The 16,139-nt window shown below is 39.3% G+C and overlaps 1 protein-coding gene across 10 annotated transcripts in view; it reads left to right on the forward strand.

The window, feature by feature from the left end:
- The first annotated feature begins 407 nt into the window (after positions 1–407).
- Positions 408–16,139, forward strand: part of mapk10 (mitogen-activated protein kinase 10) — a 41,107-nt gene continuing 25,375 nt past the window's right edge. For 6 of the 10 annotated variants that reach the window (XM_074618757.1, XM_074618754.1, XM_074618761.1 and 3 more), the window contains exons 1-3: positions 410–709; positions 13,729–13,800; positions 15,585–15,754. In XM_074618757.1, coding sequence (XP_074474858.1) covers positions 707–709; positions 13,729–13,800; positions 15,585–15,754 — 245 coding nt within the window. In that variant the 5' untranslated portion in view covers positions 410–706. Of the gene's footprint in view, positions 710–13,728; positions 13,827–15,584; positions 15,755–16,139 lie in introns of all 10 variants that reach the window. The other 4 variants (XM_074618755.1, XM_074618758.1, XM_074618759.1 and 1 more) reach the window with 3 other exon arrangements.

Below are 16,139 nucleotides of genomic sequence, written 5' to 3' on the forward strand. Positions count from 1 at the left end.
GTTTTCAGTGTTGTCTTTATTTTTTGCTAAGAAGCATAAACACTGTTGACTAAAAATTAGTTGATGCTGATGAGTGATGTGAGATGTGGGCAGCTTAGTGAGACAAAAACCTGACCAATAACAGCTCCATGTTCTCATGGTGGGCCGGTTACAGGATGGGATCATCATCACACAGAGAGAGAGAGAGAGAGAGAGAGAGAGAGAGTGAGAGAGAGAGAGAGAGAGAGAGAGATAGATGCTGCTACACACCCCCTCCCATCCTGAGACACATCCTCCATGTGATCTCTTCCTCTCTCTCTCTCTCTCTCTCTCTCTGCTCGGGCTCTGACGTCAGACGTGCTCCAGCTCGGTTGCTGTGGCAACATATTTCCCTGTACCCCCTCCCTCTCCTCCTCCTCCGCCTCCTCCTCTCTCTCTCTCTCTCTCTCTCTCTCGTTGGTCCACAATGGTACAGCCAGCATCTTGCAGCAGCACAATGGTTGCAAGGTGGTAGAGCTGTGAAGGAGAGTGATTCAGCATCAGAACCTCGGTTCCGTCCACCTCGGCTTCTTCTTTTTTCTTTCCTCATCATCTCTTTTTTTGTTGTTGTTGTTGTTGAGTTTCCATCTTTTAAAGAAGAAGTCAGCCTTCCAGCTATATGCTCACCGCAATGTTTCTCGTCGGGATGTTTTGAAAAAGGACTGGGATCGTCATCAGCTGGCACGGAATGGTAAGAACTGGGATGGGTTTGTTTAATAATGTGGATCATGCGATGGATGCTTGCAGCCTGGAGGGTGGAGGAGTGATGCATATTGATCCAAAAGGGAAGGTTAATGAAGTCCACTAGCTGGATGCATCCTCGGTACATGGGAGAAAAAATATCAACCCCATCTTGATGTTGTTTTATAACAAGTAGCAGCTCTGTGAGGGGGATTTCATTATGGCATAATATTGTCCATCCTCTCTCCATCCTCTCTCCATCTCCATCCGTACAGGCATCCTGCAGTAGGCTTACATCAGTAGTTTGTCCCTAAATGGACATGCAGAATAACATCACATAACAGGCGGATATCCAGTCTATGTTATTCAGTATGACTTTAAAAATCTGTTTATTTCTGTGAGCCATATATCCAGTATCCACATCCTATAGTCTTAAAGGCGATAAAAAAATCACTGTTGTGAAGCACATTATGCATTTTTGATTAGAAGTGGTGCAAATGGAGAATAACATCACATAACAGGCTGATATTCTGGCTTTGTTATTCAGTATGACTTTATAAAAATCTGTTTATTTCTGTGAGCCATATATCCAGTATATCCACATCCTGTAGTCTTAAAGGCGATTAAACACTGTTTGTGATGCACATTATGCATTTTTGATTAGAAGTGGTGCAAATGGATGATGCTCTTCAAAAACACCAGGCTTTTTTTACATGCCGGGCTACATACTGTATAGGCCTACATGCAGAGTTTGTCCCTCCTCCCCCCTTCAGAAGTCAGCTGCGCACCTTGTGCATTATGCAGACCACCACTACTTCACCAGGGACGTGGGACCATCCTTCAATAAGTGCTAGAAAATGCAGATAGTTCTTGAGGCAAACAGTTTCAATTAATGGTGATTTATTGATTATAATATAGGTATTTTTTTTTCTCATCGGTGGTTTTTCTGGTGCATATATTAAGGGAAGTGATTTTCTGGAGGCTTTGTCATTAAAACTGAACTCATAATGCAGAGGGGATGGGATGTTATTTACCCAAATGTGGGTTTACATTCTGTGCATTGGATTAAAAGAGATGCAGCCACTGAGGAAGATAATTTCTTCTGCACATGGATTTGACTGTAAAACAGCCTCGCCTATATTGTACTGATTGCCCAGGTACAAGTATACAGAGGTGTTAAAGGAACACATCTATTATTTGTGAGCACAAAACATGTTCATTTGACTTATTATATTTTTAAATTCCCCATTCTTCAACGTACTTGTTTGGTGCATGCCCACAGTCATGGACTAATTACCGGTGTTGTGCCGAGTCGTCAGTGAGTCAGTGAAGGTTTAAAAGGAGTCACAACAAACTCCATGTGCAGGATAGAAAAAAGAGAGAGTTTTTTTAGCGCTGTGACCTTGGGTGCTGAATTATTCAGGAGCAGGCTCCCATGCTTGTGAAAGTGCTGCAGGGAACACGCTTAACAATTAAACAAAGCTTTTTTATGAGTGTTTCTGCAGTGGCTGGAAGAAGGGAGTGATTTAATAGATAAACGGGTTCACCTCACTTCTCTTCATCCTCCTCTTCATCATCGGCTTATGTGGCAAGTCACGTGTCTTGAATAGTTCTTCGGTATTTCTGTTCTTCTATACTTCAGTTTTTAAAACAATCTGTATTATTTGTAGCCACTGCAGGTCGACACACAATGATATTCATTGATATTGATTTTTAGGTAGGCAGCTTGTTCATCCAGTGGAGAATCATCAATGGAAATGGCCAACAGCAGACTCATGTTATCTTGCAGTAAAGATGATGCATTTTAATTCCATTTTGTTTCGCAGACTTTGGAGCGTCAGTATACTAATCCTTGGTTGCGTAACAATGTATTCAGATGAGGTAATGGTGGGATTGCAGGCACAATTAATCAGCAAAGGAAACAACTAGGCAACAACTAATCATTATATAAACTATTAATTATTTTCCTGATTAATTGATTAGTTGTTTGATCTGTTTTTGACATGGAATAGTGAAACACATCCAACAGTACATCTTCAAATGTTTTGTTTTGTCCAACCAACAGTCAAAATATATTCCATTTACAATGGTGGTAAACAGAGAAAAGCAAATCCTCATATTAAGAAGCTGACATTACAGGGAATGTTGGGCGTTATTACGTAAAAAATGACTTTAACAACGATTCGATCATTAGAATAGTTGCCTATTAATGTTTTCATGATCGACTAATTGTTTCAGCTCTAAAAGGAATGTGGATTTAATCAGAAAATGATAGGAAATACATGCATTGAAAATAGATAGAGATAAATGGGTTAAAGGTGCTATTGATAATATTGATAACATTCAGCCACTAGATGTCTCCCTCCCCTGTTCCATTGCATTTACTTCACAACAAGTCGTTGTCAGGTGAATGATACCACATGATACCAACATTGTTATACTATTGGCTCACAAGTCTTGTTAGAAGTGGGAATCAAACGTCAGATATGTTCCACGGAGATAACAAAACATTTTTCAAAATGATTAATTCACAATAATAATTTTTTCAGAAAAAGCCATACTTTATTTGGTACCTTTCTAAAAGCTCTGTGGATGTATTAATTAAAAAAGAAAATATTTGTCTACATAGAAATGTTATCAACAAAACCTTTAACTAAAGTGAAGTGGATAAACACAATATGGTCTACAGGATTTGAATAAATTCTGGTGTTGTGGCACAAACTAGAAGACGTAAAAGGCCAGCATCTTCATTTGAAATACGGAGAATTAGAAACATTCATCACAGCATGAACTATATTAAGTGTTATCAGAGGAGAGGAGCATAACCACACAAACAAATGACAGATAATTAAATACCAGTCCAGTTCAGGGTCGCTTTATGAAGGTTTATAGAGGCTGAATGTGAGAAGTTCATGACTTTTTCCCAAACAATTCTTGCTGACCATCAATTACTTGAATATCCTCATCAGTCTTTTGGGGGCCGTTCTGCCACAGTTCTCATGATTATATGGAAGGTCAAAGCCGTCATTAAAAGAGGATGGATTACTGAGCAACGCTGGCATAGTCTATCATCACCCAATGACCCCCGGCTGAGTATTGTTCCTGACTGTGTATTACCGTGGTCTTAATAATCCATCCCTCCATGTAGTAATGTTCATTTCAACAGTTGTCTCCTGGTACATAACCAAACAAGAAGATACACAACTCATTTGGATAAGAATGAGGTTGTATGAGAGAAATAAATGTATGTTAGGATGAAGAGAAAAGTCATCCAGCATCACATTAAAATGTTTAACAGTTTTATCTACCCTGCCTGGTGTCAATTTTAATGCTTTTATGATCATAACTGCTGGCATTTAATTACACATAATTATTATTACTGTACTGTTTTGTCTAACCATATTTAGATCTGAACTGAAAGCTGTGTGTGGGAAACTCTTCCAGTGATACTACTACAGTCTTATTCTTATAAATGAAATGAAATTTGTTGCTGCATGAAAGTTGATTCCCCCCAGGCTGCAGCATTGCTTACCAATACAGACAAACAGGGAAATGTGCCCGCAGAGCGAGATGCACAGTTATATAATTGGATTTGATCTGACAAAAATGTGCAGATTTTATTTGCTTTTTGCAGATAGCTGCAAGTGCATGACTTTAAACTGTGTTAGATTTAGTCCCAATCTCCTTGCAGCACATCTGTAAAGAGACTAAAGAGTCACTAAAGGGCCGGACATTGTTGCAACTCAGAGGCCATCAAAGGAATTTTAGAGGGTGGCATTAAATCCAGACTAAATATACAAAGCTGAAAACCTTCCGCATATCACCAAACTCTCATTAAATATCGGTGTTGACTGCTAAAGCATATAGGCTCAATTTAATGAAGAAATCAAATTTGTTATTAGGATGCACATATGAGGGATTTAGGAATATGACAACATCAAGTACAAGGTGTGGTAAACTCTGCTGAGAGAATAGACATACCTTTGCAGCAGAGATCTATTTTAGAAAGCATTATCTACTGTAACCATGGCATCAGGATAGCTCCGTGATCAAGTCAGGTGAATTCTATCATGTTATGTGTTCTAGATGAATATTCAGGTGGTTGTTTTAACAGAAGACACGGTGGTTTCAGATCTTCTTCCTCTACCGAATGTGTTTCAGATTCTGTAGGAAAAGCTGTAAATCAGATGAATGAATGTGCTCATGCACCTGCCAAAGCTGTGCATGTTGCTACCATGCGGCTCATCAGAAAATCGCAGCGTAAGCAGTTTTTCAGCTAACATGTCTGTTGTTTACTTAAAGAGAATCGGGGGGGGGATGTGAGTGAGACGACAGACGAGAGCACAGACGGAGAGGATCTCAGCTGTAAAGAAACCAAATCAATGAGATGTCAGTGAGCATTTCGGATTCCCACAGCCGCTACATGAGTCGGTGCTGTGTTGTTTTCCTGGCTGTATATCTGCAGTTTGAAGTGCTTCCCTTTCCCCTCCCCTGAGCCCAAATGGGAGGCTGTGCTGCGTTTGGCTCGGGCTGCACAGTAGAGGCAAGGCAAGGCTGCATACTGCAGGAGAGAGGGCTGCTGAACCAAGCACTCACAATGGAGCTGCGAGGGAGGGGGAGGGGAGACGGTTGCAGCGAGGCTGGGAGCCTGGGAGCAGGAATGGTGGGAGCGAGGGAGGGACAAAAGAGGAGGCAGGAAAAGGGGAGAACGCAGGCTCTCGTCAGGGTCGAGGATGGAGGGAAGAATGAAGACATAGACGGAGGACGTTGTTGTGACGTTCACAGAATGTGTATAAGCCCGGAGAGTGGTGAGAGGAGAGGAAACAAAGATGGATACGACAGGAAACAATAACACTGGTGTGTCAGGCACACTGTGTTTTATCAGTCGCCCTCTGGTGCTATAGCAGTCTATCAGCCTATTTAATGCAGACATAAAACATTGTCTATAACTCAACTTATGTGGCTGACATGTCTTCCTGTATATGATACTGTGGGCTATACGCTGAGTCAGGAGCAGTCAGTAAAATGCATACTGTAAGCACAGTGGATGATAGTGGATGCACCTCACTGGTGTATATTTCAAACACCTGCTGCTGTAGCACAACATATTCTTTTTCTTTTTTTCATCGATCCATGTAAAATGTTTATTTTTGAGATGCTTCACTACCGACGTTTCTATGAAATTAAATTCTAGTCAAACACACCTTTCAGTCAAGAGACATTGGACAGTAGCCATTGGTTATTGACATGTCCCCTGGCTGCACTTCTCCATCAAGTAATGAAATGGACTCTCATGACACATGGGAAATATCTCATATCCTGTCCTTCAATAATAATAGTGTCTTGGTTTTTAACCTTTCCACTAAGAAAAGCTCTAAATCAGATGTATGGACCCATACTGTACACCTGCTGCGCCAAAGCTGAAAAACATCTCACCTTTGTCGAAAGTAGATTGGATAATAAACATTAGTTTTATCATCAGCAACAGTCCATATAACATATCAGTCTTATTTTTGTCTGATGTCATAGTGTTAGCGCTGATCACACTCACAAAACCACGACTTTGCGCCTAGAATAGTAAAATCTTCATATGGGGTGTTTGTATATTATTGTAGGGTCTGATGCTTCTGATCATGTTGTGGTGGATCTAACTTGGTTAATCAGGTATATGGCTTCATAATGAAACCACTGCTGGTGTGTTATGTCATATTTAGGAGGAAACGTGTGATCATTCAAGGGATGGAGATAGCTGAGTTGTCCTTGAGGCGTGTTTAATCGTTCACAGAAATGTCATAGGTGTAACTATTAACAATGATGTTAGCTCCATTCTATGCATGCACAATAAGACCCACAATAGACTCAGTGTTATGTCTTGCCAACTCGTCACATACTGTCACACCCGTTGGTGTCACTTTAGGTGTTGGCATCTATCTATCTAAGCACTATAGTTAGGTTTAGGAAAGAACAACATGGTTGGGCTTAAAACTGCTACGTTTGTGCAGTGAAAATGAAAATGAACGTTGCGACCGCGGGACTCATTGTAACGTGAAAGTGAAACGTAAAGCACGGGACACAAACAGCGGTTTCCTGGATGACAGCCTTGTGTTTGTTGGTCCCATCCACCCCACCTCCCTCCGTCCCTCCCGCTCTGGCTGTGTCTTCTCGCTCTTTAAACTACGCCGCCACAGCACTTTCCCTGAGCGTTTAATATTGGCCATGACAAAGCGTCGGTAGATGACAGCCTGGGAATGAGAACTGGCAGGTCTTTCTAGAGCTCTTAAATGTCATTACTTAATTGTGCTTAACCTGCTATAATTCAAAATGTCTGCTATGAAAAGGGGCTATGGCAGACCCCTGTTTCTGGCACACCTAAATGGAATGCAGCCATTGTTAAAGTTATTAGTAACACCTGTGTTTGACAAGTCAAAAATGTCCAGTGTCTAAATATAAGCATGCTCACCTTTGCCTGATGATTTTCTTTATCTTTTGGCCTCTTTTTGATAATGCTGCGTTCATCGCCATCGCCATCGCTCAGACCGTAATTACAAGGGTGAATGGGTGAAACCGTTCATGTCGGCCTCAGAGACAGAGATATTGGGAATTTCTGACAGCAGCGATACCTCCCACTTGATGTAAGGAACAACAGTAGTGCCAACAAACTGCTGGCATCACTTCTGCAAGGCCACCATGTGGTTACTAATTAAATAAATACAATCTAGGGCTTTAAGCACTTTCTAATAATAATAAACTTAAATTTTTACACAATCATCTTTGCTACTTTCTTGTTGGCTTATTTATTATTTACCCTTCTGACCTTCTAAATTCTTCGGCTTCCCACTCTCCCACTCGATTAGTCAACTAATTGGTCATTTTGGTCTAAGATCAGTCATTTTTTATGCTTTTTCATGCTGAATAACTTATTACCAAACAACGTATGAGCACATCTTTGGTAAACACAAGATTTAAAGTGGTGTTTTTTTATGATTCTTTGTGGAGAAACTCAGTTTTACAAATCTGTTGATTAAGAATTTCTTTGGTTGAGGACAGCCCCGATAAAATCCTTTATTAACAATAATGAAATCAATACAGCTAATTTAATAGGAGCTATATAAACTATTTGGTAACACAACAAAACCAGCTAATATAAGCTATTTATCTGGTGGGACTGTGTAGAAGCAGTATAAACTGCAAGACATTTGGGAAAACAGTCCATTAACAGTTTAATCACATTGGATCGCACCATCATCACATCACATTTTCTGATAGTAATGGCTCTCAATCCCGGTCCTCCCGCCGTCCAATCAGAGGCTGGTATGCACCTCGGTTGCCAGGCGTGTGCCGTAAACTAGCAGGTGAAACAGAAAACTAAAAGTGTCCTACGGTAGATCGTGCTGGGATTAAGAGCTGCTGCTGTACAACGGGACGCAGTATGCAGAGTGATCATTGGTTTGCCTGAGGCAGTGTTGTGCCCATGAGGGCGGATGTAACAGAATGCCCAGGATCCAAATACAGAGGACCAGCCACAACTGCAGAGCACACACACACACACACACACACACACACACACACACACACACACACTAGCACAATTCAGCATCAGCAAAGGCCATGCAGCACTGGAGATTAATGGTCTGCTGTATCAGTAATATGCATTAGCCCATTCAAGATAATTAAAACCTCCTCTCTCGTCTCTTTCTGTTTCATTCTTGAGTTTCTGTAGTTTTTTCTTAATACTGGTTGTCTCATCAGTGTAACAGACCCTGCCTTTTGTAATTGTGTAATACAATTTTTGTCTGAATGTGTCCCTGAGACAATGATGAAGCTTCGAGTTGTCTCTTAGACAGTTTTGAATTTGTGATCACAGTCTGGTAAATTCAACAGACACAAACAGTCACTTCCAGAAGAAGGCAATCTCAGCACTAACATCCTGTCTGACTGCTACAAATTGGCAATTTTAAACAATCTATACTGCCGTGACTGAATCCAGAACTCCTTTACATCCAGAAGCACTGTTGCTTTCAAACTCTGATGCAACACTAAGCAACGCTCCTGAGCGAGCCTCAAGAGCAGTATACCGAAGGGAAAACTTTTAATAAATTGTGGTTGATGCGCAAAAGTTATTTAATACCAGTATCCCTGATTCTCTTTTCTCTTTTCTTTTCTTCTCTCTTTTTCCCCACTGAAGATCAAGCCGACATGTCATCCTTCTTTCTTTTTTAACTTTCAAGGATCAATACAGAAATTCAATACTACATTTGAATGCCAACTAAGAGTTGAAAATTTGCCTGCTTTAGTTAAATAAAAAGAAAAGATTTTTGCAAAAAACAGAAAAGGGTACCTTAAACTTGCATTCTCTCTAACAGCCAGCAGGGGGCGACTCCTCTGGTTGCAAAAAGAAGTCTGATTGTATAGAAGTCTATGAGAAAATGAGCCTACTTCTCACTTGATTTATTACCTCAGTAAACATTGTAAACATGAGTTTATGGTCTCAATTGCTAGTTTCAAGTCTTCTTCAATACAGCATGATGTTCATTTAGTAAATTATGGTCCCATTTATAGTCAAATAGACTATAAAACAGGGTATGCTTTAGGGCATGGCTACCTTGTGATTGACAGGTCGCTACCACAGCGTTGTCCGGTCTGAGAGTTGTCCTTGTTTTTGTCTTAGAACTTTAAACCTTTCACAGTGTGTTTTCAGTTCATGAGTATATATAATCTTTTTGGTGAAAATGTATTATTCAGCGTTCGGTTGTACTTAGCTCCACTCTCTCGTGTCACTTCTGGTTGCAAAAAACCAAGATGGTGACGGCGAAACTGCTGAACTCGAGGCTTCAAAACGGCAGTCCAAAAACCAATGGGTGACGTCACGGTGACTACGTCCACTTCTTAACAGTCTCTGGTTTATACTCACTACTATCCTAATGTAAGGTATCCACAAAAGTATTGTAGTATTGGTTCCAACTGAGCACTTAAAACAATACACAGCTGGTTTCTTATAGAGATTCCAAACAAACAATGTAGCACCGACAAGACCCGTGGAGTCGTTTTTGTTAAGTTTATTGGAAATTAATTATGTTTCATTATAATCTTTATGAATATATTTGAGTATGTCTTTAACTGCCAACTCTCTCGTACCACCCGCTTAGAATAAGCTGGAGTAGAAAACCTCTCAATCACCTGGCATTGGCTTGTACTGATGAGACATATTGTAGTCACAATGATAAATGGGCATTTTAAGGACTGGTGCTGAGTGTAGTATTATCTGCAACCAGAGCAGCAGTTCAACCACGATGACCACTATCAGCAGAATCTGGTCAGAGGGTTACACAGACAAGTAGACAATCTGCTGCCGGCTTCGCAAAGGGAATAAAATAAAAAGCTGCAATTGATTTGTCATCTCTGTCACATCTTCGTGATTAAATGTTCTTGATAATTACACAAATCAATTTGTCTCTTTCATGACAGTCAGCCGCTTCCTAACTCATTATTGTTAAGCTGTGTAAATTTTCTAAAAAGTGACAGCTCCCTAGTAAATTGTTTATAGTCATTATCCAGTTAAGATGGTTTTATGATTCTGCTCCATATTTTCTGGTCAAACATACCACATCGTAAAATAATCCACCAGGTTTTAGTGAATATGAAAGAGATAAAAAAACTGAAATTCATATGTAAGCACAATATTGTCATGATTCTACTTTTCTTTCCTCTTCGGTGTTTTTCTCTCTTTCGCACTAAAGGGGTGTTGTATTATGCCATTTCTTTTTATCAGTGTTATATATTTTACTATACTGTATACGAGTACAACCAAGCAGGGTTCATAATGCGCTAATTTGTTGATTTTGATATCAAAATCTATATTTTCTATCAGAAAACATTCATTTATTGAACAGTTCAGTTACAAGTTAGCAAAAATATTTCTTCATTTCGTTGTTTCACAGTGATACAATTTGATTATATTGTGAAATAAAGAGAAAACCACAATCTAAACCAGATATGTCTGTCCAGTGTTAGTGTAGGAATGTAGCGGTAATTTACAGGCTACGTACGTTCGCCCACACAGCCTAATATCATCTTCAGAGATGATCCGGGTGATGTTTGAATTATTACAGTGTATGCTGCTGGAAGACAAACATTTTGGCCATGTGGGAGATTTTAATATGTTATGTACACAGATGGCTAAAGATTAAAGCGGCACAGATGTAGCTCGCTAGGTAGCGGGGCTTATTTCAGATGTTGACCAGTTAGATTAATAGCAAATACTGTGCTGGTTAATGTGGTGGCAGCGATGTTTGTCATGTCAAACACACGGCCGTGATGTGAAATTACAACAGTGGTTTGAGGGATTGCAACTGATGTGTGGACGCACAAAAATCACATCAAAAAAACGTCTCTCCTCATAACTGTATTGTATACCCTTCCCTGTGCATTATTTCTCCCGCTCATCTTTTTATTCTGTTCTTCTTCCCATTTAGTCTCATATCAGTCGCTGTATGATTAGTTCTTCTAGTAATACAGTGAATCAGTCAGTCTTCAAATTGCTTGGCATATGGCTCATACAAACGCAGCACATCCAACGGTGAAACGCAGACAGTACTGTCAGCCATCACTTTGTACTTTGACACTGCAAAAGTATAAAGTAAAAGGTCGGCCTAAATAGGCCAAACTGGAAATCTCACGCCTTTGTGTCCCACATCTCTTTTTGAACGCCGCCCTGCTCCCTTTGGATTTAGCAGAAACACTAAAGTCTTGACAGTATTAGAGGACTGGCGGAGCTAAGTGATACATTTGTGTCTTAAACGTCCTAAATTTACCTCCTGAGTGCAAAATTGCAAAGACACATCCTTCCAACTGCTATTCTAGATCTTGTGAGAGACGCCAAACCATTTTGGGAACATTTGTCGCTGTTTTATGACCACACAACCATTCTCGCTATAGGCCAGCAAAAAAAACGCTTTTCTATTATTTTCAATGCCAACATTAACATCACATTTCATTTTATTCGGAATATATGATCATCAGCACACTGGGGGCTTCATTACCTGGAAAAAGCCTTGAAGCTGGAGTCATTGTGGGCGATAACTGCAGCCTGTCTAGGTCCCATGCTTAATGTGGGAGCCACTGTCCCTCAGAGCTTCCTCTCCTCTTTATTCCTCCAATCTTTTCAACTGGTCTGCCAACAAAAAAGCTCCAGAAAATTGTGCGAATCTACATTTAAACCAAATTGACCTATCAGCTGCTCCTTCACAGTAAAAGCCTCCCAGCTTTTCCAAAACTTACTTACTTTTATGTAAATTCCACGCCTGATGGTACAAGCTTTTTAAAAGTTTGCTTTGTGTATGATAGCAGTATTAAATATAACCCTGTGAAACTGCATGCATTATCTCCTCAGTGCCTAAATAAACCAGCCCCGTTCTCATTCCCAAGGTGTCAAATACTGAGGCTTTGTCACGGCTGTCTGCGTTCGGTACCGCCGCACAAGGCACCCTTTAGCGCCAGTATGAAATTCACTAGGCAGTCCATAATGTAAACCCATCCGCGGCAACAGCAAACGCTCCGAGAAAGTGCGTCGGGAGTGTGGTTGGAAGGGGAGGTGGATGGGTCCGACAAACAAGTCTTTCATCCATGAGACAGATGTTTGTGTCCCATGTTAAAGTGTCATTTTCACTATACTAACATAGTAGTTTTAAGCCCAACCATGTAGTTCTTTCATAACTCTAACTATAGTGGTTTTGATGCCAAAAATAAAGTGACGCCAAGTGGCGAGACAAAGCGGCGGTATGTGACGAGTTGGGATGAGAACACGTTGCATAAACTCATAACTCATAGACCCCCCTGAAGGTTGAAGAGGGTAATGAGTTTAGTGTTAAAAGTGATGTGAGTGTGGATAAGTTCACACAATGTTAAAGAGGATGACGGTTTATTCACAGCAGCTATATTCAGGGTTTTTTTCAACCCAAGTCACACCAGCATCTTGAAACACAAAGACATTCGGTCAATGTAACCATGCTGTATTGTTCTCTGATGAAGAATCGATTATATTGGTCTATTCTTGTGTAGCTACAGAGGAGCAGGTATTGGTGACTTTGGTTTTTCTCATTTTTATTGAGAATGATGGGGCAGTGAATTCAATCCCACACCAGGGAAAGATGGTGGTACAAGGGCCTAAACAGCTACTCCATCACTGTGCACATGTTAATAAAACTGCTCTATTATACGTAGCGCTGCAAGTGACTCAGGATAAATCCAGAAGGTCTCAGTTATAAATAAATGTGTTTTAATCTACATACATGTTTTGTATTCAACATTAAAGTCAGGTTGTGCACAATGTTAAAATGCTATAGTTACAAAAGATAAAGCAACCAATCGAAACAATTTGAACATTTCATTCAAACAAGAACCAGAAAACATGAATATTTAATAGAATATCTACCCATTTATAAAAACCAAACAACACTTAAGCAATTTTTCAGTGTCTAATTACTTTTTTCCATTGACCATTCAAAATAATAATAATTAACAAACAATATAAACATTGTTTTTAATCTTTCAAAATAGTTTTGAATCGCTCAAAATACCCCCAACAAAATATACAATAACAGTTACATTAATGGACACGTGTGCCAACCAACCCTGCTGACATTTGTGATGATATTATGTTAGCCAGCTACCATCACTTATCGCATTCAAATCTTGCATCAAAATGAAGCTGATTCGTATGTCTATTTACTATAAGTAACACATTTCACATGTCTTTATCCAACACGGTTTTATGATACGTTTAGGCCACAGACCACTTATTACTTTCAATACTATAAAACTGAAATGTTACCTTCAACAAAAACGCTAGTGACTTTCAAATATGTTAACATAGCAGATGAATGCAGGTCAAGAAAACGAACATTTTGATTTTCCGATTTTGTTTCTGTGACTCTCAAAGGACCAGAAAATACTGTAGCTGTGTATCAACCAACCTGTTCCTGTTACTGACTCCCTCCTTGTCTCTGTCTTTCCTCTGTTTGTGTCTTTCAGGTATTTATGAGCAGACATTTCTTATATAACTGCAGCCAACCAATCCTGGATGTGAAGATAGCTTTTTGTCAGGTGTGTGTTCCTTACAGGTAAAAAAGGTACAGTACTCATTCACTTCCACTTCCCCTTCATTGCTCTATATGTTGTGGTATTGTTGTGTTTTTCTCTGTGTAGAAAGTGAGATAACTCAGTTTGAGTTAAAACAAACATTAGCAACATTTACTTAAGAAGATAAAAAAGGAGTATAATTCTGTTAATGTGAAGCTCAAAATGGTTTCCACTTGTGATGAGGAGCTCTAAATGTGCTGAAGAAAATGAAGGTGAAGAGCCTTGTTTTGATAATTCATTTCATGCAACAAAATTCAGGTAATTTTCTATTAAGTTCAACACCTCAAGTGTTTATCTAACACTGAGATCTCAACTAAAGACTAAGCGGTGAAGAGGTTCCTTGCTGAAGCTTAATCGCTCGTCTCCTCTTGACTCCTGTGGGGATGTCATTTCATAAACTGTGCGGACTGCGTGGTTTGCTACAGGCTATAATCCACTGTAGCTCATATTATTAAGACGCTTTGCAAGGGATGTCTGCGTTACACATGCATGTGTTACTATAGCTGGCTGTACAGTCAAGTAAAGGCTGCAGTCCGATGTATTGAAATAATCAGATCATATGGATGAGTATAAATGTATTACATCACACATATGAATTTTTCATGGCGTTTGTGGGAAGTGTTTCAAACGCGTGCCCCTCAGTAATACACAGTGGCACAGATTTGTTTGGTTTGTGAGCTGTGTTGTAATTACCCAGACTGTAATTAACTGATATTTTTTGTTGTGGCACCGTTTGTTCGACTGCTCTGCCCGAGTAGTAATTATAGCCTGATTATTATTGTTGTGTGTGCACATTCATAAAAGACTAAAGTCTTTAGTCTAGTGAATACAGTAAAGACATTAGTGACACTAATGTCATTACATGGCTATTATAGAGTTTACATTTCTGCATGGAAACAGTGTGAACTCAGCTGTACTGTATGTCTTGTCCTGTTTACCTTTCCAGTTTTAACCGTTATCCCCTAACACAGTGGTTCCCAACCTGGGGTGTTGTCTATGAGTAGATTTGCTCATGTATAACTAAAATCCTAATAACACACTTGCTGGATAATTTATACAGAAGTCAGTTATAAAACTATTTAAAAAGATATATATTTTTTTATTCTTAGTAGCGAATCGAACTGAATATTAAATCCATATTTGTTGGCGTTTAGCCTTTCAAAAACAACATTTTAACTGTGGTCAAAAATGTGCTCTCCCACTTGACGCACACAAAGGAAGGCCCACACTTTTAAATAAATTACATTTATTTAACCACACTAAACAAAACGCTATTTGGGCTCTAACGCTATTATAGTAAATTAATTAAGTCGTTACCAAAAAGATTATCATATTATGTATCTACATTCGCTTGGTGAATCCATCAAGACGTCATTACTTTATTTATGTTGACGAAACTGACGAGTTATATTCTTTAAAGAAAGTTGATTTAATAAAAAAATACTATTTAATTTGATATCACTTTATTCAAACTGAGGAAGATAGTAGGTTGGGAACCACTGCCCTGACACACACTTTTTTTGTTGTTTGGAAAAATACCAATATATATATATAGATATGTAGCAGCAGCTACTGCTTTAACTGATTTATTGATGGTTTAACAATAATAACATCAAATGTACAAAATGGATTTTACTTCTTATTGTGCGAATTGATGATTCCCTTCCAGGTGTTTATACTCACCAGGTAAGTAAACACGTAAATCTTCTTCATCATCACTAACATAATTTTTCTGTTGCTTCATGCAGGGTTTTGGAAAACAAGTGGATGTGTCATATATCGCCCAACATTACAACATGAGCAAAAGCAAAGTGGACAACCAGTTCTACAGTGTGGAAGTGGGAGACTCCACCTTCACAGTTTTAAAACGTTACCAGAATTTAAAGCCCATCGGCTCCGGAGCTCAGGGAATTGTCTGGTAAGTGCTCAACAGCGCGTCTCTTTTATATCCCGTATTACATCATATCACGCCATTTGATGTGTTTTTTATGTGTTTTTTATGTAGTATTTAATGTGTGATTATCTCACTTAGCTGTTAGTTGATTTTTCTAATTGTCTTGTAGTTTATTGCTGTGGGAGATTATTAAGGGTGGAGAATCTCTGCTTATTGTTTGCACTGTTTGTGTGAGTGAAGGGCTGCAAAATGTAACTTTAGAAAATGATATGAAGTTTCCATGATTAATTTGGCAATCGGGAAGTCAGTTCTCCTTAAAACCCTGGTGTGTTGTTATTATGCCGGACCGATCATAACATCTGAAAGCACAGCAGGCAGCCATGTGACTCATCTTTGCAGAAATGTTGTG

Source organism: Sebastes fasciatus, chromosome 19 (assembly GCF_043250625.1).
Source record: "Sebastes fasciatus isolate fSebFas1 chromosome 19, fSebFas1.pri, whole genome shotgun sequence".
NCBI lineage: Eukaryota > Metazoa > Chordata > Actinopteri > Perciformes > Sebastidae > Sebastes > Sebastes fasciatus.